The sequence below is a fragment of the Eptesicus fuscus genome, chromosome 15 (assembly GCF_027574615.1).
Source record: "Eptesicus fuscus isolate TK198812 chromosome 15, DD_ASM_mEF_20220401, whole genome shotgun sequence".
NCBI classification, from domain to species: Eukaryota; Metazoa; Chordata; class Mammalia; order Chiroptera; family Vespertilionidae; genus Eptesicus; species Eptesicus fuscus.
The window spans coordinates 4,179,471-4,206,776 of record NC_072487.1 but is presented as its reverse complement, the minus strand read 5'-3'; the positions used below and the strand labels follow the sequence as shown (position 1 = coordinate 4,206,776).

The following is a 27,306-nucleotide window of genomic DNA, read 5'->3' as shown; positions in this document are numbered from 1 at the left end:
CTTAAGTGGTTTTTGTTGCATGAGGCAGAAACCACTGTGGGCATTAGAGGCTGAAAACAACATACTGGCCAGACAACCAGAAATATAAACTTCCCTAATAATAAAAATAATAACAACAACAACATCAACAACACACTAACAGTACCAGTAATGGTCAACACTTATTTATCACTTACAGTGTGGCATGCATTACACTAAGAGATTTCATGTGTGAAACATTTGATCCTCACACAGTCCTAGGAAGGAGACATCGTTATACCTATTGTTCGGATGAGGAGATTGAGCCGCAGAGAGTAACCTGCTCGAGGCCTCACTGCACTGCCTAAGGCAGCGGTGAGCTCAGAGGTGAGCCTCTGCAGGCCAAGTGCTGGCCTCCCTCCGCTGAGAACTGCACGGAGGACACACCTCGCTGCCTGGTAACAGCCTTCAAAGCCGGGACTGGAAATGTCAAGATTGGGACAATATGCTTTAATGAACCTAATGAATATAATATAATGTAATAGATGTCTTAATTTTTCATTCAACACATATTTATTGGGTACTTAATATGTATCAGGCAGCGATGTAGAAAAAGTCCTACCCTAATTGGATTTAAATCTAAATTGCCACATTCAAATAATTGTATTACCCAATATGGAAAATAGCGAAATATTCACTAATAATAAACCACCTCAACATAGCTACTATTATAATTTTGAATATGTTTTTCTAATCTTTTCCCCATGAGTATATTTGTTTTTACCTAACTTATTGATATACATACAATTTCATTTAAAATATATTAGAAAAGCAAAGCTGTTCATTTTTAAAAACTATTTTATTTATCATTTATTAGATTTTTTATGTTATTATATTTTACATGTGTTTTTCTTTTAAGCATAGCACTTGGAGAGTGCTTCATAAGAATCATATATATACAATAATTTTAAACTTTTATATTCACAGAATAGTACTCTCTTTTCTTAAAATTTAATTATAGTCCATTGCTTTTTTTATATCCAAATACTGAATATAATATGAGGCTAGGCAAGCAAGATCAAAGTATTATCCAAGAAAAGAAAATCCTGATTGAGTAAGTGATTAACCAGTGATGGAATGATTAGATTTCATTAACTGTGTGTGTGTGTGTGTGTGTGTGTGTGTGTGTGTATATATATATATACATACACAAGCTTAAGCAACTGAACGACCAAACGACCTAATGACCAGTCGACCGGTTGCTATGATGCACACTGACCACCAGGGGGAAGATGCTCAGCACAGGAGCTGACCCTGGTGGTCAGTGTGCTCCCACAGCCAACCTCCCGTGGTCCCTCACCCCAGCCAGCCTCCCTGATTGGCCCTGATTGCTGGCCTAGCCAAGGGATCCCACCCATGCATGAATTTGTGCACCAGGCCTCTAGTTACATTATATTTATCACATCTTCTAGTGGAGGCATCATTATTGTTATCATTGGAGAACATGACATTACAACTTTAATCATTTAATTTTTGTACACATTTTCATAATGTCTAAACTTCCAATTTTCTATGTTCTATTTGGTTTCCTTTGCATCAAGTTTCTGTCCAGTTCCTAGTACAAATGAAACTAATCTAACCATACTTTATGTCCAATAAACCTATTAAAGTTCCCAACAAAATGCAGACATTTTACCTGTTTTCCAACCAGTGTTATGAATGAATGTGTTTCCAAAGGCGTTGTATCCCAGCTCTGGAATTTGAGTTTCTTCTGATTCACGTTTACTTTTCCAAGATCTTCATCAATGTTGACAGGTGATTGTTTGGGGCTGTAACATGTTGGCTATTTCTTTCTCCAATTTCCTTGATTTAGTGCTCCCAAAAAAGGAAAGCGTAAGGAGTTAGTTTCATGAATTACCATGCAAAAGCTTAATGTTATATTAGAGTCAATCCATTTCATTAAAATATGTACAATTGTAGGAAAAATGAACACATCTTTGAACCAATTCATAGAACAACTATGCCTAGATTTAGGTTCTGGGTTTTACTATGAGACACTACAAAAAGAGGCCTATCGAACTGAAACCAAAATGCAGGTTCAGCTGCCTGCCCCAAGGAAAGCCGAACTCCTGAGACAGATGTTGGTGATAAAGGAAAGAGGTTTATTCAGGTGCCAGGTGCTGTGAGAAGGGTGGTCTTCTGTCTCAAAGACCATCCCTCCTTCCTGCTCAAGGCTGGGGGTCTTATAGAGATACAGAGGGGAGGGATTTTTTCTCTCCAGTTATCTTTCTAGCTTTTGGTGCCCTGGGGCCCGCTCCATTCATCTTTCTATTCATCTTTCATGCTCAGTGTAAGAATCTCCACCTGCCACCTTGGCCAGTGGAGGAGACTCCCCCATGCTCCCTGACTGCAGTAACAGAGCAACCACATCAAGTACAGAGATCAACAAGCTTTCTTTAGCCATCACACACATCTAAAGCAACAAAGAGTCCGTCTTAGCCCGCCCAGGGTTCCAGATTGAAAGGTGTGCAGGTGATAATGCAGACTTCCTTCAGACCTCTCCTCCCTGTTATTAAATGATGTGGCTTAATTTCCATCTGCTCAGAGTCTTATTCATAAAAACATAATCACCAGCACATCCTTGAACTATCTCTTTCATCCCCCTCACCCCATTTTATGTGGTCACAAGACCTACCAGGTTTGATTGTTAAGAAAAATAAAACAGGGCTTTCTATAAAAGATTGTGGCTTATAGTGAAGTGCATGCTCGCTCACCTGTTCCACAGAATGAATAGTCCTCTAACCCAACAGTGCGCTGTGCTGACTTCATTGCACCCCTACCTGAAACCATGAACCATCTCTCATAACCTATGTCACTGGACCTTGTGTAGCTAGCACCCGGGTATCAAATATTTAGTAATCATGTCAGAAAGCCACATATGAAATTGATCAAGCTTCATAAACCATGAAGAGTTCTTGTTGCTCTCCCCACCCACCCCATGACAAGCCACCCCTTCTAAAAAGGAGGAATAGGCTCAGGGATTAGGTAACTCTGTGATTAATGTCATGACCTTTTAATCTGTGTGATTCCAAATGAGTCCTCTGTGATTGAAGAGTCAGGGTTCAGACTGAAGGCAATGCAGGCGGATGATCTGCAGGACGTTTCTGTAGTGTTTGCTGTTAAGTACCCTCACTGAAAGGCAGGAAACTACCTGTGGGACGATGCGAGGGAAACAGTGAGATTTCTTTACTTTGTTGCTGCAGGCTGGCTATCACCGATGATCTAGCAAATACAGAACCAAAAAGCCCACCAGGAAGTGACTCCGTGGTTTGAGGAAAGGAACCTGTCGTAGAATAGCTCTGAACGTGCCTTAGAGGCCCTGTGAACTCCCCTGTGCTCATCAACTTCCCTCTTCTCCAATAACTGAGGAACCAGGCTCTCACAGGAAGGAAGCAATGGCACAGAGGTGATGCGGGTTTTCTGACAGTCACACCACCATCGCGTATGCCCCCAAGGTTTCCTGTCCACACACTTATTATTGATATGGGGCTGACTCTTGGCTCTGTTTCCTACTTTTGATAAAAGGACCAGACATTCAGAGTTGACGTCTGAGACACAGGTATCACCTTATATCGTTCTATCTGTGATAGGACTTGTGATAAAATTTCCTACAGTATTGTTTTATTTCTTCGGTTATAGAGCATGCTGCCTATAAGACCAAAGATTCTGGTTTAATCCCCATATGGAACCACCAGTTCCTCCTTTCCGTATACACTTATGATGGGATTGTTTCTTAAATCAGATCTCGTCCATGCGTGCTATTGCTCACATGCAGGGACTAAGAAAAAGATATGGGCCCAGCCAGTGTGTCTCAGTAGATGAACCAGGATGTAACCGTTCAATTCTCGGTCAGGGCACATCTTCGGGGTGCAGGCTTGATTCTGGGTGGGGGGCGAGCAGGAGGCAGCCAATCAATCATTGATCTTTCTATCTCTCTTACCCTCTCCCATCCTCTATGAAATCAATAAAAAATATATTTTAAAAAGAAAAAGCTGTGGGAAGATACCATAAATCTATTGCTTCAGCTGGGAAGCTTATATTTTGTATTATCTCTGGATCCCATCAAAACTTGATTCCAATGAATGCCGCTTTCATTTATTCATTTGTTCACACATGCATCAACTATTTAATGAAGTGCCTAGTGTGAGATAGAAAATAAATCTATTGCAAAAGATTCAAAGGTGAATAAAACAGCATCCATCATCAAAGACCTCATGTTCTAGCGAGAACCCAAGATGTATCAAGTGTGAATTATAATACAATCTGATAAGTATGACAGCAGAGATGTGCTTGAGGCATTCCAAGGATATAAAAGAGTTGTACCTAATCCAGATGGGACAAGAGACAACAAAGACTTTTGAATGACAAGATATCTGAGAAAAGTCTTAAATGATGGGAATGGAATATCAAATTGAAGGTGGGGAAGGAAGTCAGGGCCAGAGGAATCTAGGAGAGAAGAGCATGAGCACAGAATGGCTATTTGGGAACACAGCAGGAAGTTCCATGTGCTGATACTGAAAATGCAAGGCAGGGAGGGGAGAGAAGGTGGCAGGGCGAGCAGATCTTGAGGATTCACATGCCAGAACAAGGGGTTTGAACTTCTGGTGGGCTATTGAAGGGATTTAAGTTGCAGGTAGTTCTCAACTGGGCTCATATGTCCCTCACCCTCAAACGCTGCCTGCCCCCCACACACAGACCCCTGTGGTGTGGCCCTCTGACCTGATGTAGGACCAGCAGGTTAAGTTCACCTGAAGGGGCTAAGCCTCTTCCCAGTGGAGCAAAGTCCATGGTTACACAGTCTGCGGAGGAAGGTGTCCTAATTTCTGAGATTTGAGACAGAATTGGTTGGTGGCTCTTATGAATCCCTGGGCAGATGCCCCAGCTGCCCGAGCACGGGCACCGTTGCTCTGAGCAGGCGCCTCCACACACATCCTGGCTCCTCCAAAGTGAGAGGGGCCCCACCTTGGGGGATGGAGGCAGGTGTTTGACTGAGAGTAGACATTTCTCTGTAAAAGTGTCTGGTGCCATCCCCCAGAGCACTACTGTTGGGTCCGGGGGTGCCCAAGGACTCAGTGTGAAGGGGGCCCGTAGCCTATCCAGCCATGGCAGTGTGTGCTGTCCCATCACTGGATAGCGGGGCTGCTAGTGATCTGAGGGCATGTGGTGACACGGTGGCCTCTCGTCACAGGTGAGACATTTCCCTGTGAGCGCCCACCTGTGTGTGGGCCAGGCGGGCCGCAGTTGTACTGATGGAAAGTGGGAATAGCAGGCCCTCCCGTCAGGGGCGGGGGGATGTTGGACCCGCCCATAGCATCACCCGCATTCTGCACAGGTGGTCCCGGGGCTTGGAAAGAAAGCACAACCACAAGTGGGACCTGCATGGATAATGGAGGCCGCGCAGCCAGGAAAGCCCCTGTGGTCTGAGGAAAGGTGGAGACAGACGTGCCTCGGGACATACCTTCATCCTCCACGGTGGCGGCTGCTGCAAGTGCAGGAGGTTTCCCATGTCCAGGCGGGCCGCAGGGGCACCGATGGCCAGTGTCAACACTAGCGCCTCCATCTGGGACTGGGGTACCCTCCCCGTCACCACGCCGCCTGTGTAATCACAGGTGGGCTACGGGGGTCGGAGTTCAGGTGGAACCAGCAGAGTCTGCGCGCACTGGGTGATGCCTGCTCCTCCTCCTCAGCAGCCAGGCTGCGGCCAGATGGTCCCTGGTCTTATGGCCAAAGGGAGATGCAGAAGCAGTGCTGCGCGCCTTCCTCGGTCCATCTCTAACGTGGGTGCTCTGGATGCTGGGGATGAGTGGGCCTGGGGTGGACATACTGACCCCAGGGCTCCCACCGTCCACGGAGCCGCAGGACCCATAACCACAGGTGGGCCTGCCGGGGTACCGCAAACTGAACTGCTGCTCCCCGTGTCTAGCATCTCCGTGGCAACGCCAACGCCACAGTGTGTAGTTCTGCGCTAACAGGAGCGCTGGGGAGAGAGGGCCCCTTCTGGGACCAGGAGGAGTCCCTCAGGTGGGCTGAGGGTGGTTGGGGCCAGTGGGACGGCCTGAGGAGGGCAGCAGGCCTTCAGGGCAGGTGGGCGGGTGGGGGGACCGCAGGGGCCCTGTGCTCCACACTGTACTGGATTTGGTAAACTGGCGGGAATGTCAGGCTGGAGTCAGGGTAAGTTATGATGGTGCAAGCATAGCAAGGGGGCGTGGTGTCCATTTCAATGTCCTCATCATCCGAGGTCGGCTGAGAGGTGAAACCTTCATTCCCCCCGGCTGTGATGGGAGCGGCGACCTGCCCGGTGTGAGTGGCCGGGGGCAGGGGGTCTGCCATCGCTGAGCCAGGAGGGGAGGACGCAGGGGCAGACTGAGTGGCACCGCAGGCAGCCCCGGCCTCTGTGTCAGCGCCCAGGATTGACTCACCTGCAAGGCAGGGCAACTTGGGAGGCGGGGGCAGCTCCCCTCGGTCCCACCGCAGCGGGGGCAGCGGGAGCTGGAGAGGCAGGGACAGGGGTCTCTTGCAGGCCTTCCTGGCGGCAGAGGCCGGGGGAGGATCGCTCCTTGATGGCTTTGGAGCCTCCATCTCCTCGCACAGAGGTAGTGCCGCGGGGCCGCTGGGCGGGTGGTCTCCCCGCAGCACCCCCTCTGCGGGCCTCTGTGGCCGCAGGAAGCAGCCTGGGCTTGGGTTGGGCTGCAGAGCAGGCGGGGCGTCGCCCGCAGGGCTGCCTGAGCTGGCGACCACCGGGCCTCCGCAGGAGCCGCGCCCGGGAGACAGCGGGGCGCTCCCGCTGCAGCTGCCCTGTGGGCGCTCGGCCCTGAGGGCCAGAGGCCCAGGGCTGCTCTTGCCGGAAGGGAGGACGCCCGTGGTCTCCGGGGTCCTAGCTGTGAGCGGGGGGTCCCCAGCGCTGTAGGGGCTGTCCTGGTCACCCTGAACCTTCCTCGGTACCTGCTGGTCTGGGTTCTGTGCCCGCCCTTCTGGGGACTCTTCTTGGACCTTCACCTCCAGGTCCTGTGGGCAAGGAAGTGGGATGGTACCGGCTGGTCTGGGCGTCACAGCCTGGACTTCCTGCCCGGGGAGAGCAGGTCTGCCCCTCGGAGGAGGGATGTAGACGGTCCTGGGGTCACGGAAACACGGCCGGGGCTTCCTTGGGGGGTCCTTCCACCTCACCAAGGGGAGGACCCCCAGAGGGGAGCGCCTGGCCTGGGGGGGAGGACACGGCCTTCTCCCCGCTGGGTGGCAGCCAGATGCTGCAGGTGCAGGGCCCCGGGGGCGGAGCCGGTGCCCAGGGCCCAGGGCCGGTGCAGGAGCCGCGGGGTGGGCGCGGCCAGGCGGGGCGTCCTCCCTGCGCACCGGGAAAGCCGCCGGGCGGCGGGCACCAGGCAAGGCCCGGCGGCAGCGGCGGATTAAAGGACGAAACCTAGAAAGCAAGTTGCCCATCGAGAGGCAGCTGTGCGCCCAGCGAGCCGAGGTCAGAGCAGAAACGGGGAGAGCTTCTCCTTCGCTTCCTACTCCTCTGGGCTCTCGCACGCACTGAGCCAGCTTCATCCAGGAGCTCTGATGTCTCCATGGAAACGTCAACGGAGAGAGGTGCACGCGCCAGTCCAGTGGGAGGGGGGTCAGAGGGCAAGGGGCGGGGCCCCAACAACTGGCCAATCCCCTTCTGACTCTCCAGCACCTGGGCCTCCAGCTGCGGGGCAGGTGCTGGGCACCTGCTGGCCCTCCAGGGGGAGCCTGTTCCAGACACCGCGGCCCCGACCTGACTGGGGGCCGCACCCCCACATCCAGAGCAGCCCGCAGCCAGCAGGGACCGCACCCAAACACGCTGCCTCGTGAGTGAGTGAAGTGAGTCTGTCCCAGGAGCCTCCTTTGGAGGGAATCCCTGTCCTTGTCGGGCAACAGAGGGGACGCAGGGCAGCATCTCCTGGGCCCTCTGTGTCCTTTGAAGCCAGCACAGCGCTCAGAGCCTTTGAAGTGGCCAGAGGACACCATCAGATGCTCCACCGCCGTGTCCTTTCATTTCACCCTTCAATGGACTGGCTCTGGAAGAGATAGTTGAGCCCGGAGGTGTGGCTCCATGAGTAGTGTTGTCCCATTCAGGGGAAGGTCACTGGCTCAACACCCGGTAGGGCATGCTCTGGGTTGTGGGTTCCATCCCAGATTCCAGGCCCAGGTCAGAGTCAGGGCGGGATGCAAACAATCGATGTGTCTCTCTCACTTTGATGTGTGTTTTTTCTCTCTCCCTCCCTCCCTCCCTCCCTCCATCCCTCCCTTTTTCCTTTCCACTCTCTTGAAAATCAAAGGGACAAAATATCCTCAGGTGAGGGTAAAAAAAAAATAGTTGAAGCGGCCTTTGCTTTTAGGACTTAAAATCTTTACAAGTACATTGACTTCTTTGATATCAGCCTTGCAATGAATTTTTGGGCATGTATAATGTAAATTTACTAATCATCTTCTTTTGAACATTAGGAATTAAAATGGCATGTTTTAATGTGATATTTGTGAGCACTTATTTCTTGAAGGGACCCTAATAGGTATCCACAACAAGTAATCAAAAACTCCATGGGGGTTTAGGGAACTTAATCTTTTTTAAGAAATATATTTTTATTGGCTTCAAAGAGAAGAAGGGAGAGGGACACAGATAGAAACATCAATGATGAGAGAGGATCATTGATCAGCTGCCTCCTGCACACCCCACACTGGGGATCCAGCCGCAACCTGGGCATGCGCGCCCACCAGAAATCCAACACTGACCTCCTGGTTCCTAGGTTGATGCTCAACCACTGAGCCACGCCTGCTGGGCGGGAATTTAGTTTGCTGTTGCTATCCAGGTATCTAGAATGGTGTCTATTACACAGCAGCAAGTTTTAAATAAATGTTTGTTGAATAAACATATGTAGTGACTACTTTTTCTCCATTTGTGATCTTTTATGTTAAAATGTATTATGATTTTTACCGAAACCAAGTCGGTCACCTTTTGGGGTGCTCTATTCAAGAACTAGACGTGGTTGTTATTAGGTAGTTTCACTTACTTTACCCAATAAAGGAGACGCACATCTCCAAAACTCTATCTTGGAGAGAGCTAGTTATTTCTTATATATACTATTTGGTCAACTACAGCTTGATTTCTTCTTTGCAGGTTGAGTTCCTGTCAAGCTCATCCTGTTTACAGCGGCACCTGCAAAAACTGCTACGTTTTAACATTTAGCAAGAATAGTAAGAAGGGCCCAGAGATTGAGACATGATCTGTTTAATATCGTTTGACCAGCTATACAATTTAAATCCTAAATACTTCAGTTGTTATGCCTTTTTTATCTGTCAATTATTTCTAAATAACTTCAGAATTTTTCATACTTAAGTAACGGTAATTTTCCTGAGTATTTTCAATATCCAATCCAAATTAAAATTTCCCCAATTTTCTCCAAATGACTTATGGAAAAATGCTGTTATTTTGAAGCATAGCAACCTCCATCTTGTACAAAAAAAAAAAAAAAACTGCTGTTTGAAACCCTCTGCTATTGTTAGATAGTCCCTAGTCCTGTATAAACTCATTATAAACTCTGTCACTTTAAGACAGTCTGTTATTCTGTAAAATGACTTTGTTTTTTAGTTCAAATAATAGAAAAAGATAAACTTAACTGTCTGACCTTGCAAGCTAGCCATTTAATGTAATAGACTAATACTGATAATAATTCCAAGTACAAACTCATTATGTATTCAAGGTTACAACTGTCTGTAACAATAGCTCACACAGAGCCCTTTGTAATATCTGCAAACAAAGAGGCTCGAAAAGTATAAATACGGAAAAACTTCCTTTTATGGGTTGCTCAGAGACTTGGAAAAGACACCTCCCTCTGGGCTGCTCGAAAATAAAGGACTCCTAATTAATTGGCTCATTAAGGCGTCTTGTATCCCATTCGATGACTTACAATACAACAATTTCCCCCAGGAGCCAACAGAGGACCACCCCTTGCATTTGCCAGAAGAGTTCAAATTTACACCGTAACCTCTTCCTGTTTCCTGGCTACTGGAAGGCAGCCGGCTGCTTCAGGATGAAGCTGAACACCTACTTCCTGGCCACTAGGGTCAGACACTCATTGAAGTGGATGATGGATGCAAACCTTGTACCTTTTCTGGGAAGCATATGTAGGCTGATCTCTCTGAGAGCTTCTACCTCTGAGTCTGAGTCCAGTCAAAAATGAGGTTAACTGAGTAACAAGTAAATAAGAACAGACATTAAAAAACTGACCAACCAACCAAACAAACAAACAAAAAACCTTAACCTCCTTGGGCTCTAAAATATCCTGGGCCAGAGACTTACTAGTGCGAAGTTCGTTCTCCAGCTTTCAACATGCCTAAAGGCTGTGCAGGAGTGACATCAGAGGGGACGTGGAGGCCTATGGGAAGTGTAGTCCTGAAGCTTCTGGCTCCCGCCAGCACTCTGGGAAGGGGAGTCCAGGCTCTTTCTGCGTAAGTGCAGCGGGGGACCTCGGGTCTACTGTGGAAATGAAGGGCCTGCACCCCGGATGAGAGCGCGGGGATCAGCAAATTCAACTGCCTTGGAACCTCTGCAAAATGAACTGACCAAAGCTCAAACCCTGTAATTCCTTCCTAGCACCCTCTTACTAAGACACTTCATGCAACGACCTCATTGCAACCCTATTGAAATCCAAATTGCTCGATTGCAAGTGTGTTGCTCATGGCATTTGGCTGCAGTGCATTACATGGTCCACAGTTATCAACTGGAGTTCTGCTGGGAAGCTTCTGTCCCTTCTTCCCTTCTGTTCACTCATTCCTTTGTTTTACTTATATGGGCACCTGGAGGTTATTTCATCCCTTGGGCTCTAATCCATTACTAGGTTTATCATTTTGCTAAAGATGTCCCAGCTTTGGTGGTTGGGAGATCTTTCAGGATGGCTCTATGTCTTTTTCTCCCCGTAGTAAGAGGCTTTTAGGGCAGTTTTACGCTCACAGCAGAATTGAGCAGAGTGCAGAGCGTTCCTGTCTGTTTTCTGCGCCCCAATTCCTATAGCCCTCCCTACTATGAACATTCTGCAGCAGAGTGGTACATTTGTTACACCCAATGAGCCGACCTTGATAAATCATTATGACCCCAGCTGTATTTGTAACATAAGAAAAGGGGGCTTATGTTACAAATCTAAACTAAGTCAGGCTGAACTTATGCGGAACATCTGTTAAGGAACGTAACCTAACGCATTAATCACAACCCTCCAACTCAGCTTTTGCTAGCTTACTCTACCCTAGACCCTAGGACCTTCCACATGAGGAAATCTCTGATTTAGCAATCATGCCGTTTCCATGTTGCCTCTTCAAGCGCTCTATAACAGGTGCTCTTGTCCCAAACCCATCAGAAGAGTGACCCATTGCTTGCTAGGCATGTACTTCCCCATCCTGTGGTCTGTTCTCCCTTGAACAGAGCACAGGAAACTCATTGCTAGATTGTTTTAGTTTTGGCATTTGACTCATATATATTTACCTTTTTAGCAGCTCTGAGTTAAAATGTACACTTTGAACAGTTCAAAAATTTCCCTTCATAAACTTTATATTAGTTTCCAAACACATAGAAAAGTACAAAACAGTAAAATGAGAATACCAATATTCTAGAGGTAGAACATGATAACATTTTCCTATATTTGCCTTTCTAGTTAATTACAAATAAATAAAACAATGCTAAGTACTTTAATATGCATCTCGAAGAAAGTAAACTTGCTTAGATAATCCAAATGTTACTATAAGAATAAACAAAAGTAATGATTACTTCCCTTAATACCAGTCCTATACAAATTTCCACATTGTTCCCAAAGGTTTTGTTCTCTCCAATTAGGACCCAACGGAGGACCGCACACTGTGTTTGCCAGTAAGTGAAAGTTTAACCCATAACCTCTGAGTCTGGTAGAATCTGCTCTCCAGTTATCAGTAGACTGTTAATAGCATCTTATTCTCTCTCTCTCCCCAACACACACACACACACACACACACAACACACACACACACACAATCTGTGAGAATGTTAATAGGTTAATAGCATCTTATTCTCTCTCTCTCTCTCTCTCTCTCTCTCTCTCTCCAACACACACACACACAATCTGTGAGAATGTTAATAGCATCTTATTACTACACACACACACACACACACACACACACACACACACACACACACACACTCGCGCAGCATTGTGGGAACTTACGGCCTGTGCTTTCCTCTGCGCATGTGCAGCCACCCCGCCCACTGTCCTGTCCCGCGCGCTCCCGCTCGCTGGCGCTGAGGGTTTGCAGGCAGGTGAGAGCTTTGGGGGGCTGCCACCGCCTCTCCGAGGGCCAGGCCTGGACGTAGACCTGGGAAGGCGGGTGGGCGGCCCAGCCCCGAGGTCTCGGGGCGCAGGTGGGGCTGAGTCCGGTCGGAAGATGCTGGGTGCGGGCGGAGTTGGGGAGCCACCGCGCGGGCCTGGGAAATCCCGGCCAGGGCGGAGGGAGGGAGGGAGGCGCCGGGCAGCGCTGACCGTGAACCTGGAGGGAGGCTCCGGGTAGCGCTGACCGTGAACCTGGAGGGAGGTGCTGACCGGAACCTGACGCCCAGCGGGTGTGCAGAGAGAGGCCGAGCCAGGAGCCCGAGAAGCGGGTCAGTGCCGATACTCGGGCTTGGGGGAGGTTTGTCATTTGGGGGGGGGGGGGGGGGAATAGTAAAAACTGCGTTGTGCCGTTGTTCAGAGAGAGAGAGAGAGAAGTCCTAACTTGGCAAGTGTGTGTTTAACACGTGCTCGTTATGAGCACTAATAAGTACTAGTTCATACGCCAACATTACATGTTGGCTCCCCGCATGTTTGGAAGACACTGTTGTTCTTTTCACTTAGTATTTCATTTAATCCTCACAACCACCCTATTTATAATTCTGGCCACATCAGTAAAAAATAAGGAAATGGCCGCCAGGAGCACAGTGCGCAGACCCAGGCCGCGAGGGGAGGAGCCAGGCTGCACGTACCGGATGCTTCCCCCACAGGCAGCCTGCCCCTCGCCCTGCCCGCCGCCACCCCGCGTGCAGCTCGCACAGCACGAGCAGAGCGTCGTGTGCCGGATCCCCAGGACCCGGATTGACAAGCCACTGCCAGCCGAACCTCCCTCGGTGGCAAGTGTATGTGTCCTGGGGCTTCTGGCATGTCTCCAAAGCCTCTGGGGGCTCCCGGCACCCCCCAGGCCGTGTCGGCCTTCAATCTGATAGTCCAGTGCAGTGCTCGCCGTCCAATAGAAAGGTAAGGTGGGCCTCAGATATAACGGTAAATGCTCTAGTAGCCACATTAAAAACTAAAAAGAAACGTGAAAATAATTTTAAGAATATACAGCAGGTCCTTGAATAGCGGCATTGCACTCACAGCGCTCTGTAATAGCGTTGGTGAAGGAGGGGAATGACTCGATTGCAGCTGCGCCACTGTGTGGAGGGGTTCGCACGTTCTGCCCCGCGTGCGTGGGTTTTCGCCAGGGACTTCCATTTCCTCCCACGCCCCACAGATGTGCAGGTTAGCTTAACTGACACGTCTGCGCTCTCCCAGCCGGAGGGAGTGCGTGTGGTGTGAGCTGCCCTGCGACGGAAGGGTGTCCTGTCAGAGCGGGGTCCTGCCTTGCACCGAGCTGCTGGGACGCTCTGGACACCCTGAACCTGAATAAGCAGGTTATTAGAAAAATCATCTTACTTGTTTTCATTAATCTGCCTTAAAAACACATATAGCTCACACTTATATCAGTATTTCCGTAGTACTGGAGGTATTTGGGGCCTTTGTTTAGAAGTTTGGTGATGTTTTTATGACCAGAAATATGCCATAGGAACTTAACTCTTGCTCATCTCAATTAGCCTATGTTCAAATGGATTGTTACACACCATTTCACTTAAAGCTGCCGTTTCCAAGAACCTATCGATGATGCGCAGCGAGGACTGACTGTATTGCCTTTATCTTAACGTGCAGAATGTTATTAATTCACCTGCGGCACTAGCCACGGTTCAGGTGCTCAGTAGTAGGATGTGGCTAGTGGCTACAGTAATGGATAGAACAGTTCTAGTGAATTCCAAGAGAACCTGGCTTAACGCGATCATGTCACGAGGGTGATTTGCTCCCCAGAGGACGTCTGAAATGTCTAGAGGTGTTTTTGGTTGTCACAGCTGGGAGGAGAAGTGCCACTGGCACCTGGTGGGTAGGGGCCAGGATTGCTGCTAGCAGCCTACACTGCACGCAGCCCCCGTGATAAAGATTATCCAGCCCCACGTGTCGGCAGCTGAAATGGAGAAACACTGCTCTAGATGAAAGTTTCAACGGAAATGGATTTGCTTCCTATGTCTGGGTCTCTGCATCTCTGGAACAAAGCGGCTCTGTGTGGCGAGAAGGAGGGAGCCGTAGGGGCAGGAGTCCCACCTGGAAGAAGCCCGGTTGGGCCTCACCAGAGCTTCAGAACAGCTGCTGGGGAACTCGGAAAGGAGCGGGTCCGGATTTGCTCCACCAGAGGCAGTTCTTAGTCACCCTGTCCAGAGGCAGCCAGACGTGGTGATGTCCCCACATCCGGAAGCCAAGGTGACGGTGGAAACTGGACCAGCCTGCGGAAGGTGGGAAGCTGGGGTTGAGAGGGCGGGGTGCCTGCAGGCTGCACAGGAAAAGCCACAGCCATGGCCAAGGAAATGGGTCTTCTTCTGAAGGAGCCCTCCATCCTCTTCCTTCTTCCTTCTTTCCAGATCCCGAGCATCTCTCACATCATGTTCATCACACGTGGCATCCAGAGATATGCTGAAGCTTCCTTTATCCTGAACAGATACGATCACAAAATGATAGTGTAGGAAGGGATTTCTGTTTCCAACTCTTGAAATCTTAAAAGTGTCGAACCTAAGATGTATGTCCCCTGGTCACCCAGGAGAGAACTAGGAGCAAAGCACTGTGCTATTCATTCTGCCACAGGTAAGTCACTAGAGGTGTCCTATCAAAAGTCTTTTTTATTTTTAATAAGACTTTCGGGAGCTAGGGGGAGGTAGGAGAGGGTAGAGGAGGGATAAATGGTGATGGGAGGAGACTTGACTTTGAATAGTGAACATTCAATACAGTATACAAAGGATGTATTATAGAATTCTATACCTAAAACCTATATAATTTTATTAACTAATGTCACCCCAATAAATTGAATATATTTTTTAAAAATTCAAAAGCAAAGCAGATTCAAGAGGAAGAAGTAAATTTGACTCAAGAATTTAGGCATCAGGAGGAGAATAGAAAGGGAAACTTAGCTGAGAAAAAAAAAGCTTTTTGAGAAATTTCAACAAATTAGAACAAAAAGATTTTACATTTTTAAATCAGTATGTATCTTATTATTATTTTCTGTTTTCTATTGATTTTCTAACTCAATGTGTAAATAATAACAATATTAACAAATAACAAAAAATCAAAACAGGATTAGTATTACCGTTATATTTAATAATATTATTAATTACATTAGTCAGAGGGAACATACTTTTTTAAAATCAACAGTAACATAACTTAAGGTTACATCCATGCGATCCTATCAGAGGTGCGCATTTCAGGGACTGCTGTCTGCGTGGTGCGTCCTGCCCCTTCTCAAGGGCCAGTGAAACCTTTCCCACAGGGAGGCCTTCCCCCCTGGAGTGATGAGAGTTTTAGGCAAGTGAAATCAGAAGCTCTCCAGACCTCTCCTGACTCCATTCCTCTTTCCTTACCCCCAGTTTATCCTTCAGAGCTCTCTACACTCTCCCGAGAACAGCAGAGAATGAACACACCTCAGGTGAGTTACTTATTAACTCCCTTTTAACAGTGGATTTTATCGGTGGTTAAAGAACCGTATATTGATGTGGGCAAATAGAACTAGAAAGTGTACTGGCATCACTCAAGGAAGATAGAGAAAGCAGAAGCAGAGTTGTCGTGTAGATAGATGCATGTCCTCACGTCACAGAATGTCACAGGTTTTCCAAATTGCAGCTGCAGGTTTCTTCCTGACTTTTCCGGTAGGCATGTCAGGGTTGGGCAGACAAGATTAGTTTAAAGACGTGTGTCGATAACAAGAGTAAGCCAAACATTCCTGGTGGAACCTAAAACCCTCCAAGTCAGGAAGAAATGTCTTGTTGGTCCTCACGGAGGTGGTCGTGCACATCTTTCTAATAACATCCCTGCAGTCACTGCAGGAGGTTGCTTCTTCTCCCTCCTCAGTGAAGCAGAGGACATGTGCCCATGCAGGGCTTACAGTGTCCAGGTCACTGAAACAGAAGTTAGATATTTTCCCGACATCCTGTTGAATTCAGAAATCATTCTTAGACTAGCTGGAGGTCAGCATGAACGATCTGTACAGCCACATCCTTAAAATATTTCTCCATAAATATTTCTCCCAAGTACCTGTCATCAGCGAGTTGTTCAGCAGATAGTCTAAAGCTCTCTTCTCTGGCAGATGTTGCCACACTTTCCATTCACACCTTTGCATGGGGCCTTGATGTCTCTCCTCCCACACCCATGACCTGCACCCACCAGTGACCCAATCACCATCAAACCGAGTGGGTCCTGCCTCGTCCTCACCTCACTAGACCGGTGAAATATTGTCAATCTTTCCTTTAATTGGATTGGTTAGTCCAGAAGTTGGCAAATTTATTCTGTAATGGACCAGAGAGTACATATTTTCCTTTAATAGTTACAAGGTCTCTTATAGAACTACTAGGCTGTGCTAGCTCAGCACAAGAGCAACTATAGACAATACAAAATAACGGTGTGTGTGTGACTATGTCCCAATAAAACTTAATTGAAAAAGTGGCAAACTGAAATTGGCCACAGGTCATAATTTGCTGACCCTAGCCTAAGTATGTATACCTAGGATTGTATATTGAAGGTATGGGATAAAAATTGTAGGAACTTGCTATTTTTTTGCTAAAAAAAAAATTCAAGCAACAAAATCTTTACTAATGTGCTTATTGATTGTACATGTATACAACTCAAAAATATATACAATAAGTTATAAATACTTTTACTAATTAACTCCAAAGTATAAAATTAGACCCCAAATAGGCATATTTATTTTCATTTGTGTTTTACAGTAAACATAAGAATTGTTTTCATATGTATTTTTCTATGTCACCTAATTCTGAATCCTTCAGATTGAAAAGAAGTGTATGCAGGCATCAGTGTCATTCAGGGACGTGACTGTGGCATTCACCCAGGAAGAGTGGCAGCACATGGGTCCTATTCAAAGGACCCTTTACAGAGATGTGACACTGGAGAACTACAACAACCTAGTCTCAGTGGGTGAGGATACAGCATAACTTACTTTTGTAACTCTGTCTAGAAGGCATTTCCTTTTTATGCAGTAGTACACATGGATACTTTACTCAGGTTTTAATGTTATTTAGAGTTTTATTCAGGAGTATAAAGTAACTAAGCCCTGTTGAGGAATGTGCTGTCAACTCCCGATGATAAATTCAAATGAGGATCTTCAGGCTCTTCCTGAAGCTGCATCTTTTTCCACTTTTGGAGACGAAAACGCTTATCCTCTGCCCTAAGTACTCCATTGTTTCTACTTCTAGGGAACTGCATCTTCAAACCAGAGGTCATCTTCAAGTTGGAGCAAGGAGAAGAGCCTTGGTTCTTAGAGGAAGAATTCTCAAACCAGAGCCACCAAGGTAAGCTACTGAGCACCAGCAGACAGAATTCAATGGCACTAGTTAGACTCTAGAAGGTCAGCTTAGCAGTGAACACCTATGTATTTCAAGACTTTTCTTAAAAGGCACAAAAAGCACCAATCAGAAGGAAATGATTAACACACTTTACTAAATTAAAATTGAGAACTTTATTCATAAAAGACCATTAAAAGGATGAAAAGACAAGCCACAGAGTAGCAGAATAGTTGTACAGTACAAGTAACCTAAGAAGGATGCGCATCCTAAAAATGTAAGAACTTTTGCAGGTCAATATAGGAAAAGGTAGCAATCCAGTTGAAAAATAGGCTAGAGACTTTAAATAGGAACTTTGCAATGGCCAATTAAATCATAAAATGTTTAACCTTATTAGTTTTCACAGAGTGCAAAAAATATATGAGGTGAGATAAGAGAGATGTATGATATGCAGTGAGATCAACAAATCTGGCAATGCCAGGTCCTGCTGAGGATGTGAAATATTAAAGACCTTCACCCACTGAGTGAAAATGTGAACTGATAAAACCACTGTGGAATTAGGAGGATATTATCAAATCAAGTTGAAGTTTTACATATCTTGTCACCAAGCAGTCCCTTTCCTAATTGTATTCCCTACAGAAAGACCTGATTATATTCTCCAGAATAGCAGTCACCAACCTTTCGGACCTCACGGACCACCAGTGATCTGTGGACCACCGGTTGGCGACCGCTGCTCTAGAATGAATAAAAGAATATTTATGGCAATTTTGCTTATTTTTGCCAAAAATTAGGCTCATCAGCAGAATAAAAAAATAATTGTATTCCTTAGGGAGAATTATAAAGCTACATAAAATCTTATACACTGATTATAAATATATTAAGTAAAAGAAACAAAAATATATATATATTTCAAAGTTCCTATTCAAAATCAAATATGTACATATGATTATATGTTAGAAAAAGGTAAAACTCAGTTACATTTTTAAGAAGTCATATATTTGACTAAAACTACAAAGGAAATTATTACATAAACATTAGGAGACATAAACACGAAGAAACTGTAACCAGGAGGGTCAAGTAGGGATTTTTGCAGAGCAATTTGTGTTCTATTTTTTGACATGATTTCTAATTCCATGAGTGTTCATTGTATACTGTTATATTGTACATATAAGTTAGATGCAAATATAAATTATGTTTCCTGCTTAATGGAGTGTTAAGAGATGAGTCAAAAGTAGATGATATTTACAGGTTATATAACCCAGAAATGATGGGCATCCAGAATACATAAAGAATTTAGACCTTTCTAAAGTGTCGTCTTTGCAGTAAGACTTTCCATAATACCCCATTTAAAACTGCACCACTCATATAAAATTAAAATGTGGAAATTTAGGCTGAGGTAATTATCAGGGTCACTTATTGTTCAATTTTGATAGATAGAATAAATCAAAGGAGAATCTAATTTGGTTGCAAGAATGGATTTTCCTTTCATTGGTTTTATTCTTGTTTGTATTACTATATAGACTCACTGCTATAAGGTGAGCTAAATCCTTCTCTTTTTGGGCCTAGCCCATTAATGCTCATTAAGTTCTTATTTTTCTTATTTCTTAAGTTTATAGTCCTTGTTGTATCTATCCCATAATATGGTCTTCCTGCTGCCTAAAATAACTTTTATTGGACTCCAATAAAAGTCCAATTTCTATTATCTTTTCCTTTTCCATCCGGGTAGCAAAATCCAATCTATCTAAAATTCAAATGTAGATATGTATTTATTGCCAGTTTCCCCTCTCATTTTCACTATGTGAATATTTTTTAAAAGAGAGTGAATAAACATATATCTATATACATATGTGTATGCACGCACATTATTTAATCTTGAGAAACCAAAAACTGAAATGCAACATAAGGTATATGTCTATAAGCCCCACTTGCAAAAAAAAGTAAGATTCATAAGATATTTTCCATTTTTTCCCAGTATTAGAACATTACAGAGATGATGACCTGATCAAGAGAAACAAAAAAATAAAAGACAAACACTTGCAGCAAATAACACTGATCAATAATAAGCCTTTGACTAGAAAAGAAGAGGAAATTTGGGGGAAACGATTTAATCTGCACATAGCTCCTGTTTCTTCAACAAAAATGTCCTGTAAATATGACTCATGGGGAGTGAATTTGCAAAATATTTCTCAATCTGTCATTAATAGAACCTATTCAACAACAAAAACAGGTTGCTGTAGTGTCTGTGAAAATTTGTCTTTCAAAATTAACTTTGAGAGAACTCATGCTGGAGATAAGTTTTTTGAATGTAATAAAAATGGGAAAGCCCTCATTTATAAGGAAAATCTTCCTGAGCATCAAAAGTGTCAAATTTTGGAGAAAGGTTCTGCATATAATGCAACTGAAAAATTCTATGATGAGGCTGCCTTTGTTACACATAAGAGTATTCACACAGGAGAAAAGTCCTGTAAAGATGATGGATGTAGGAAAAACTGTGATAAGGTAAAAGTCTTTGATCAAAAAAACACTGTAACAGAAGAGAAATACTCTAATCTTAAGCAATGTGGGAAATCCTTTTGTGAGAAGTCAGCTGTCATGGAACACCATAAAGTTAACATGGCTGTGAAACACTATGTATATAATGCCAGTGAGAATAATTTCAACAGGAAGTCACATCTCACTCAGTCTCAGAGAATTGCCACCGAAAAGAATGCATTGATATGTAATGACAAAACACAAACTGGGGATAAATCCTTTGAATATCATGAAAATAGAAAATCCTACCAGATGTCAGCCCACAAAGTACGCCAAAGAACTCACTCTAACATAAAATCCTATAAATGTAATGAATGTGGGAAATCCTTCTGTCAAAAAGGGCATCTCATTCAACATCAGAGAACCCACACAGGAGAGAAACCATTTGAATGTAATGAATGTGGAAAAACTTTCTCCCAGAAGTCTCATCTTGGTACACATCAGAGAATTCACACAGCAGAGAAACCCTATAAGTGTAATGAATGTGGGAAAACTTTTGTCCAAAAATCAACCCTCAGAGGACATCAAAGAATTCATACAGGAGAGAAACCCTATGAATGTAGTGAGTGTGGGAAAACTTTTGTTCAAAAGTCAACCCTCAGAGACCATCATAGAATTCACACAGGGGAGAAATCATTTCGATGTAATCAATGTGGTAAAACTTTTGGCCAGAAATCAAACCTCAGAATACATCAGAGAACTCATGGTGCTGAGAAGACTTATCAATGTAATGAATGTGAAAAATCCTTCTGGCGAAAAGACCATCTCATTCAACATCAGAAAACACACACAGGAGAGAAACCATTCAATTGTAATGAATGTGGGAAAACTTTTGCCCGGACATCAACCCTCAGAGTTCATCAGAGAATTCACACTGGGGAGAAACCATTTAAATGTAATGAATGTGGGAAAAAATTTGTCCGGAAGGCAATCCTTAGTGATCATCATAGAATTCACACGGGGGAGAAACCCTTTCAATGTAATAAATGTGGGAAAACTTTTGGCCAGAAATCAAACCTCAGAATACATCAGAGAACTCACAGTGGGGAGAAGTCTTATATATGTAATGAATATGAAAAATTGTATAAGAAGTCAACCCTAAATGTAGGCCAGAGAATTCAGGGAGGGAGAAAATCCTATTGATATAACAACTAAGGAAAATCCTCTGGCTAAAGACCAAGTCATTTGACATTAGAAAATTCACATAGGATAAAAACCATATAAATATGAACATAGGAAGAATTTTGTCCAACAGGTAACCCTGAGAGTATATCAGAGAAGTCACACAAGCTACTATGGAGAAAGCCCTTTTGAATGAAGTCATGCCTTATTAGAACTCTCACAATAACACAGTCTGGTAATTTGTTCACTAGTAAGAATTTCATTGTTTCCTCTAGGCACATAGCTAATCTAAATTTCCCAGTCTCCCTTTCATCTAAAAGGGTCTTTGTGACTGGCTAGTGGAATGTGGATGCTCATGTTGTATGCCACATCCAGTTCTGACAAAAGACTTCCCCAATAAGTGCCCAGACTGCTGTAAGGGTAACGTGGAGATGACTGCCAGGCCAGCCTGGTGTGCCATGGATCCGCATGGCACAGCACAAGACGAAAGCCAGGGGCCTGGATTATGTGGAATCAAATTTCCTTCCACATCTTCCCTTTTGAACATTTTGTGAGCAAGACTTGAACTTGTGTTCTGTTGAGCGCTTATATGTACGGGTCTGTTTCTACACATAATTTAACCATTTCAATGCTGGAGAGACAGAATACTACTGCATAAGCCAATTTTACATCAGCCAGTGGGTACAGAGCTTATTAGAGAGTTGATATGCAAAGGGGTCCTTCAAAGATCATCAGAGAATTCATACAAAAGGCATCCTTTCAATATAATGAGGTAAGATCATACCACCTGATACTGGGCTTTGGATAAATCAAAAAAGTTGGAAGATTTAAAAATTGGATGAATGGTGAGCAGCTATCGTACAACTAAAGTAGACATGGCTTGTTTAACGGCATGAAGCCACTCTCCCTCCACACCTCCTGGCACCTTGCTCTACCCCAACCTCAGCTGCTTTAAGGGGAAGAGGTTTTCCTGTCTCCAGTGGGGACTCGAGGCCTTTGGCATACACCCAGTTATTCTGGGGAACTTCGAGGGAGGGGAAGGAAAGTGTTTATGGTCCTATGGGATACAGATACCCAAGTCAACATCTTACCAGTTCCCATGGAGGTAGCGGGGGGGAGGAGGGGGGTAACCTAGATTTAGTTATTGTCCTTAGGGCAGGGTTCACAGTAGGGAAGGAAAGTGAATGTAACCTTCTCAATAAATGGGCCATTTGGGCAGTTCCCCACGGGCTCTGGTCACGTCTTTCAGCTGCTCACCGAGGCTTCCCGGGTCATGGTGCCAGCCTGACTGAGAAGAGGCCGGTCCCGGGAAATGAATGAAGAACCACTTTCTCCTGTTGTTCAAGTACAGAGGCCTAGTCCGCAAAGGGAAGAAAAGCAAAAGACGAAAATGGCTAACTTCCTGATCCTCCCTGCCACCGCCGCTGACTGCAGTGACATCCTGCGCCTGATCAAGGAACTGGCTAAATATGAATATATGGAAGAACAAGTAATAATAACTGAAAAAGATCTGCTGGAGGATGGTTTCGGAGAGCATCCCTTCTACCACTGCCTGGTGGCAGAAGTATCCAAGGAGCACATCACTCCGGAAGGACACAGCATTGTCGGTTTCACCATGTACTATTTTACCTATGACCCATGGATTGGAAAACTCTTGTATCTTGAGGACTTCTTCGTAATGAGTGATTTTAGAGGCTTTGGGATAGGATCAGAAATTCTGAAGAATCTAAGCCAGGTTGCGATGAAATGTCGCTGCAGTAGCATGCACTTCCTGGTGGCAGAATGGAATAAACCATCTATCAGCTTCTACGAAAAAAGAGGTGCCTCTGATCTGTCCAGCGAGGAGGGATGGAGACTCTTCAAGATCGACAAGGAGTACTTGCTAAAAATAGCAGCGGAGGAGTGAGGAGTGCTGGTGTATAATACACCTCCCATTGTATTTTAGAGGAAATTCTCAACTTATCTTCTTTCTATCATGTTTGTAGTGAAATAAGAGAATGAGCACCCATTCCAAAGCTTTATTACCAGTGGCGTTGTTGCATGTTTGAAATGTGGTCACTTTAAGATGGCAATGCAGTTTGGAGTCAGATTTATCCTTGAACATCTTTTGATAACATAACATGGTGGTGTAATCTTAATGTATATGCAAAAACTTCATTCTTGTGAGTCATTTAAATGTGTACAATGTACACACTGGTACTTAGAGTTTCTGTTTTGATTCTTTTTTAATAAATTACACTTTGATTTAAAAAAAAATAAAATAAATGGGCCATTTGTACCAGTGCAATGTACTGTGGTTACTTTGTATCTGGAAGTATAGTTGAAATTAATGTTGCCCTGGCCAGTGTGGCTCAGGTGGTTGAGCATCGTCCCATGCACTGAGAGGTTGCCAGTTTGGTTCCCATTTGGGGCACATGCTTGGATTGTGGGCTCAATCCCCAGTAGGGGAGCATTCAGGAGGCAGCTGATCAATTTTAAGAAAGGAGGCTTTATAATTTATATATATATATATATATATATATATATATATATATATATATATATATATAACTTATATTTACATTATAAATTTATATATATATATAAGTAATATAAATATATATTATATAATAATATAATTTATATTATAAATTTATATATAATTTATATTTACCTTCTCACATCGATGTTTCCCTCTCTCGCCTCCTCTCTGAAATCAATAATTTTTTTTTTTAAAGAAATTAATGTTATATGTTGTACTCCCCCTTCCCATAAGGTACAGAGAGAATTCTCCCAGTCAGGAAGTAAGATACCTTTAAGGTCCCACAACCCTTAGTGGGCTTCGACTCTCTGACTGATTTTGTTGATTCAAACTTCCAGCAAAAGGAGGCCCCTTGGGGGTGAGAGGACAGGGTGTTCTGACTTGATCCCCTGGCAAAGCTACCAAGTATACCCCCCTTTTAGGTACCTATTAACTTAGTCTTGAGCTCTCTTACACTGAACATCTGCCTCTCAGACCTCTGACTTGATTTTGGAGTGTATCATCTTAGACTTACTACCAAGATGGAAAGGACTTCATGGTATGTTCAGAACATAGCTCTCCTAGTCCCAGCAGTATCAGCCGTACATGAAATAGTAGCTATCCCTTCGGGAAGAAGTTTATCCCCACGCTGCTGCCTGGAGCAAAGCTGCTGGCTCAGCAGGGCCCTAAATCCACAGAGGTTACGCTAAGCAGCCCTTGTTTCCCTGATGGTGTGACTAGTTGAAATCACTCAGAGCCTGTGACTATTCAACCTGTCACTATGCAGACCCAAAACCTGATGTGTTCTCATCTCTAGCCAGCATTCCCTTTGATCAAATTCGGTGTGTTTTTATTTACTCTTGGGCTCCTACTGTGCCTATCTGACATGTCAGATGTAACACCACAGAAGGACAAAAGCAGCCCCCTGGTTCTGTGAACTGTGGGGAAAGTCCCAGCTGCTGAGCATCACACCTGGGTTGTTTAACTAGATGCCCGTGTTAAGAGACTATTCTCTGACAAAACTGAATGGAATCGAGTTGTTGATGAAGACTTCACTACCCTGATTGCCAGCATTGCTCCCTGGATCAACTGTCATACTGACAGCAAAACATCCACCATCATGCACTAGATACAAAGTAAAGGTCTCTGTTTATCAAGTGCCTCACTTGATGTGATTTGATATTAGAATCTATACTTTACTTTCTTCCGGATTAATAGGCAATGTTCAATATACCATTTGATTAATTCACCCCTTTCCTACTGATTTTTAATGTGATTTTTAATATGCTAACTTGTCATTTTGTAAAGATATTGCATATGGCTGCTCATGACCCATTTCCTACATTCTGTTATATTAGTGTCCTGGTGCACAGATTCATGCACATTGAAAGGAAATTAACTAGAAGAAATATTTTAATATCGCTATTCGCGTCTTGCTAATGAAAAGAAAATAGGTCTCCTATCTACCTACTCCAGGACTTCTGTGAGGATCAAATGAGATGAGGCATGGGAAAATGCTTCACAAACATTTGATTAAACTGTAAAATGTTTGCACCTGGCTATAAAGCAAGTTGGGTTCCTGGGCTAAAGAAACTCCAAGGAGGCTAGTCGCTAGGGAGAGGAAGCCGGGTGTTGCTATGTGACGTCATTACCTGGTGCTTACAGCGACCGTTTCCAGGCTGGGCTGGGCTGTGGGTCGCATTTTGCACCAGGGGGTCTTGGCAGCGTTGGCTGCGATTTGGTGGGGTGTTGCTTCAGGGTGATGGTGGGTCCTGTGTCCCACTTGGTTTGTTGGTGCCAAGTCTGTAGTGCCATTTATTTTTAAATGGCCAGTGTGCATCATGGCAGCTCCTGTGTCGAGTGTCTGCCCCCTGGTGGTCAGTGCACATCATAGCTACTGGTTGGACAGATGGACACTTAGCCTTTTATATATATAGATTAGTAACAGATCCTCCTTTTGTGAACAGGGCTACCTTTTATGAGCCCAACTACCCCATCTTTCTGGCTGGATACGGAAGGTTTCACTGGAGAGTGCTTGAATCAAGTTTACAGAAGGAGAATACCTCCCAGGAGGTTGGAAATGTAACATCACAGACCTGTTACATTGTTACTCTAGAGCTACCAGCAGCCTTGCCAAGAATATGCCTCTGCAATAGAAGATAATGTCCAGTTAGTGCTATATTCCCAGAAAATCAAGAGATTATTGTTTACTCTGTTTTTATGATAGTTGGTAATATAAAGAAAGCCTCTTTCTTAAAATATTTTCTTGGATTCTTAAGATACTTAAAATCATCTCCCCAACTCCCCCTTTTATATAGAAGTGTTGAGGGTTATGACTGGATTTGCTATCACGTACAGGACCATCTACCCACCAGGATGGAACCAATTCACCCCAGGGGCCTGAGTCATTCAGAGGAGACCGGTGGCAACGTCTCAGCTGGAGGCCCTGGGCTACGCTATAGTCGTGACTGCTCTCTTCTCCCCGCCTGGCTGGTCTCCTTTCCAGATCACGGACTTTTATTCCAACAGGTGGATGCCTCATCTAGAGACTGCCTGCCTGCCTGCAAAAGGACTTCAAGCTAATAATGAAAAGCATCCGTGAAGGCAGGAATTTTTATCTGTTTTGTTAACAATGTATCCCAAGTGTATGAAATGGTCCCTGTATATGCTGGGCACTCAGAAATATTTCTTGAAGATAGAATTATCAACATGATATCTGAACTCTTATTTTCCTTTTGATGCTGCAAATTCTCTTTTTAGATTATTCATCATTTATTGTAGTTAAAGGAAATTATTGCTGTAAGATCCCCCTCAAAAACTTCTGTTTTGGACAATTTTCTAAAATTGTTAAAAGATACTTAACTTGCTCTTAATATTCAGATGTGTACACTACTGTCCTTCAGATCTTTGTCAGACAGTTATCCTACCTAATAACAGACAAATATGCAAATTGACCATACCTTCACTATGCCCACGATTGGCCAGGAGGCGCCGGGGTGGGGGGCAGGACTCGGGGTGGCCGGGGTGGCCGATTGGGCCGGCGGGATGCTGAGCTCGTGTTGCCAGCGGTGGCGCGAGCTCAGCGTCTGCGCCATGGCTGTGCTGCGGCACAGAAGGGGCCTCTGGGGCAGCGAGCTCACGTCCTGCCGCGGACCATCAAAAGTGGGGGAGCTGGGTGCCTGTCTGCTCCAGCACCAGGCCTTTCAGAAGCCTCTGCCGCTTCTGAAAGGCCTGGTGCACCAGCGGACAGGCACCCAGCTGCCCCGCGATCGAAAGCAAAAGTGTGTCGGGGACCCTACACGTGCATGATTTAATCATGCACTGGGCCTCTAGTTTTCAATAAACTGGTATGCCCAATTCAAAATTTTATTTACGTATCTATCCATTTTTTATTAGCATTTTAAGAGTTCAGGCTTTCTTTGTAAGCACCAGGTCAAGCAATATTGTAAATCAGCAGTAATGGTAAATCAGATTTTCAATGTCA

The 27,306-nt window shown here is 44.8% G+C and overlaps 2 protein-coding genes across 2 annotated transcripts; both read left to right on the top strand.

The window, feature by feature from the left end:
* The first annotated feature begins 12,285 nt into the window (after positions 1–12,285).
* Positions 12,286–26,885, top strand: LOC103297919 (zinc finger protein 510). Its single transcript, XM_054727750.1, has 6 exons — positions 12,286–12,313; positions 14,747–14,966; positions 15,743–15,801; positions 17,156–17,303; positions 17,582–17,677; positions 26,181–26,885. The coding sequence occupies exons 2-6, from the start codon at positions 14,900–14,902 to the stop codon at positions 26,282–26,284; spliced, it is 474 nt and encodes a 157-aa protein (XP_054583725.1). The 5' UTR covers positions 12,286–12,313; positions 14,747–14,899; the 3' UTR covers positions 26,285–26,885.
* On the top strand, positions 22,535–23,577 carry LOC129151778 (diamine acetyltransferase 1-like). Its single transcript, XM_054727748.1, has one exon. The coding sequence runs from the start codon at positions 22,635–22,637 to the stop codon at positions 23,226–23,228; it is 594 nt and encodes a 197-aa protein (XP_054583723.1). The 5' UTR covers positions 22,535–22,634; the 3' UTR covers positions 23,229–23,577.
* Positions 26,886–27,306: the final 421 nt, after the last annotated feature.

Excerpts from the sequence above, each read along its gene's own strand:
- LOC103297919 (XM_054727750.1), top strand. The coding sequence starts at position 14,900 with ATGTATGTCCCCTGGTCACCCAGGAGAGAACTAGGAGCAAAGCACTGT. Across the intron at positions 14,967-15,742 it reads TGCTATTCATTCTGCCACAG|TTTATCCTTCAGAGCTCTCT; the intron begins GTAAGTCACTAG and ends CCTTACCCCCAG. Across the intron at positions 17,304-17,581 it reads CAACAACCTAGTCTCAGTGG|GGAACTGCATCTTCAAACCA; the intron begins GTGAGGATACAG and ends TTCTACTTCTAG.
- LOC129151778 (XM_054727748.1), top strand. The coding sequence starts at position 22,635 with ATGAATGAAGAACCACTTTCTCCTGTTGTTCAAGTACAGAGGCCTAGT.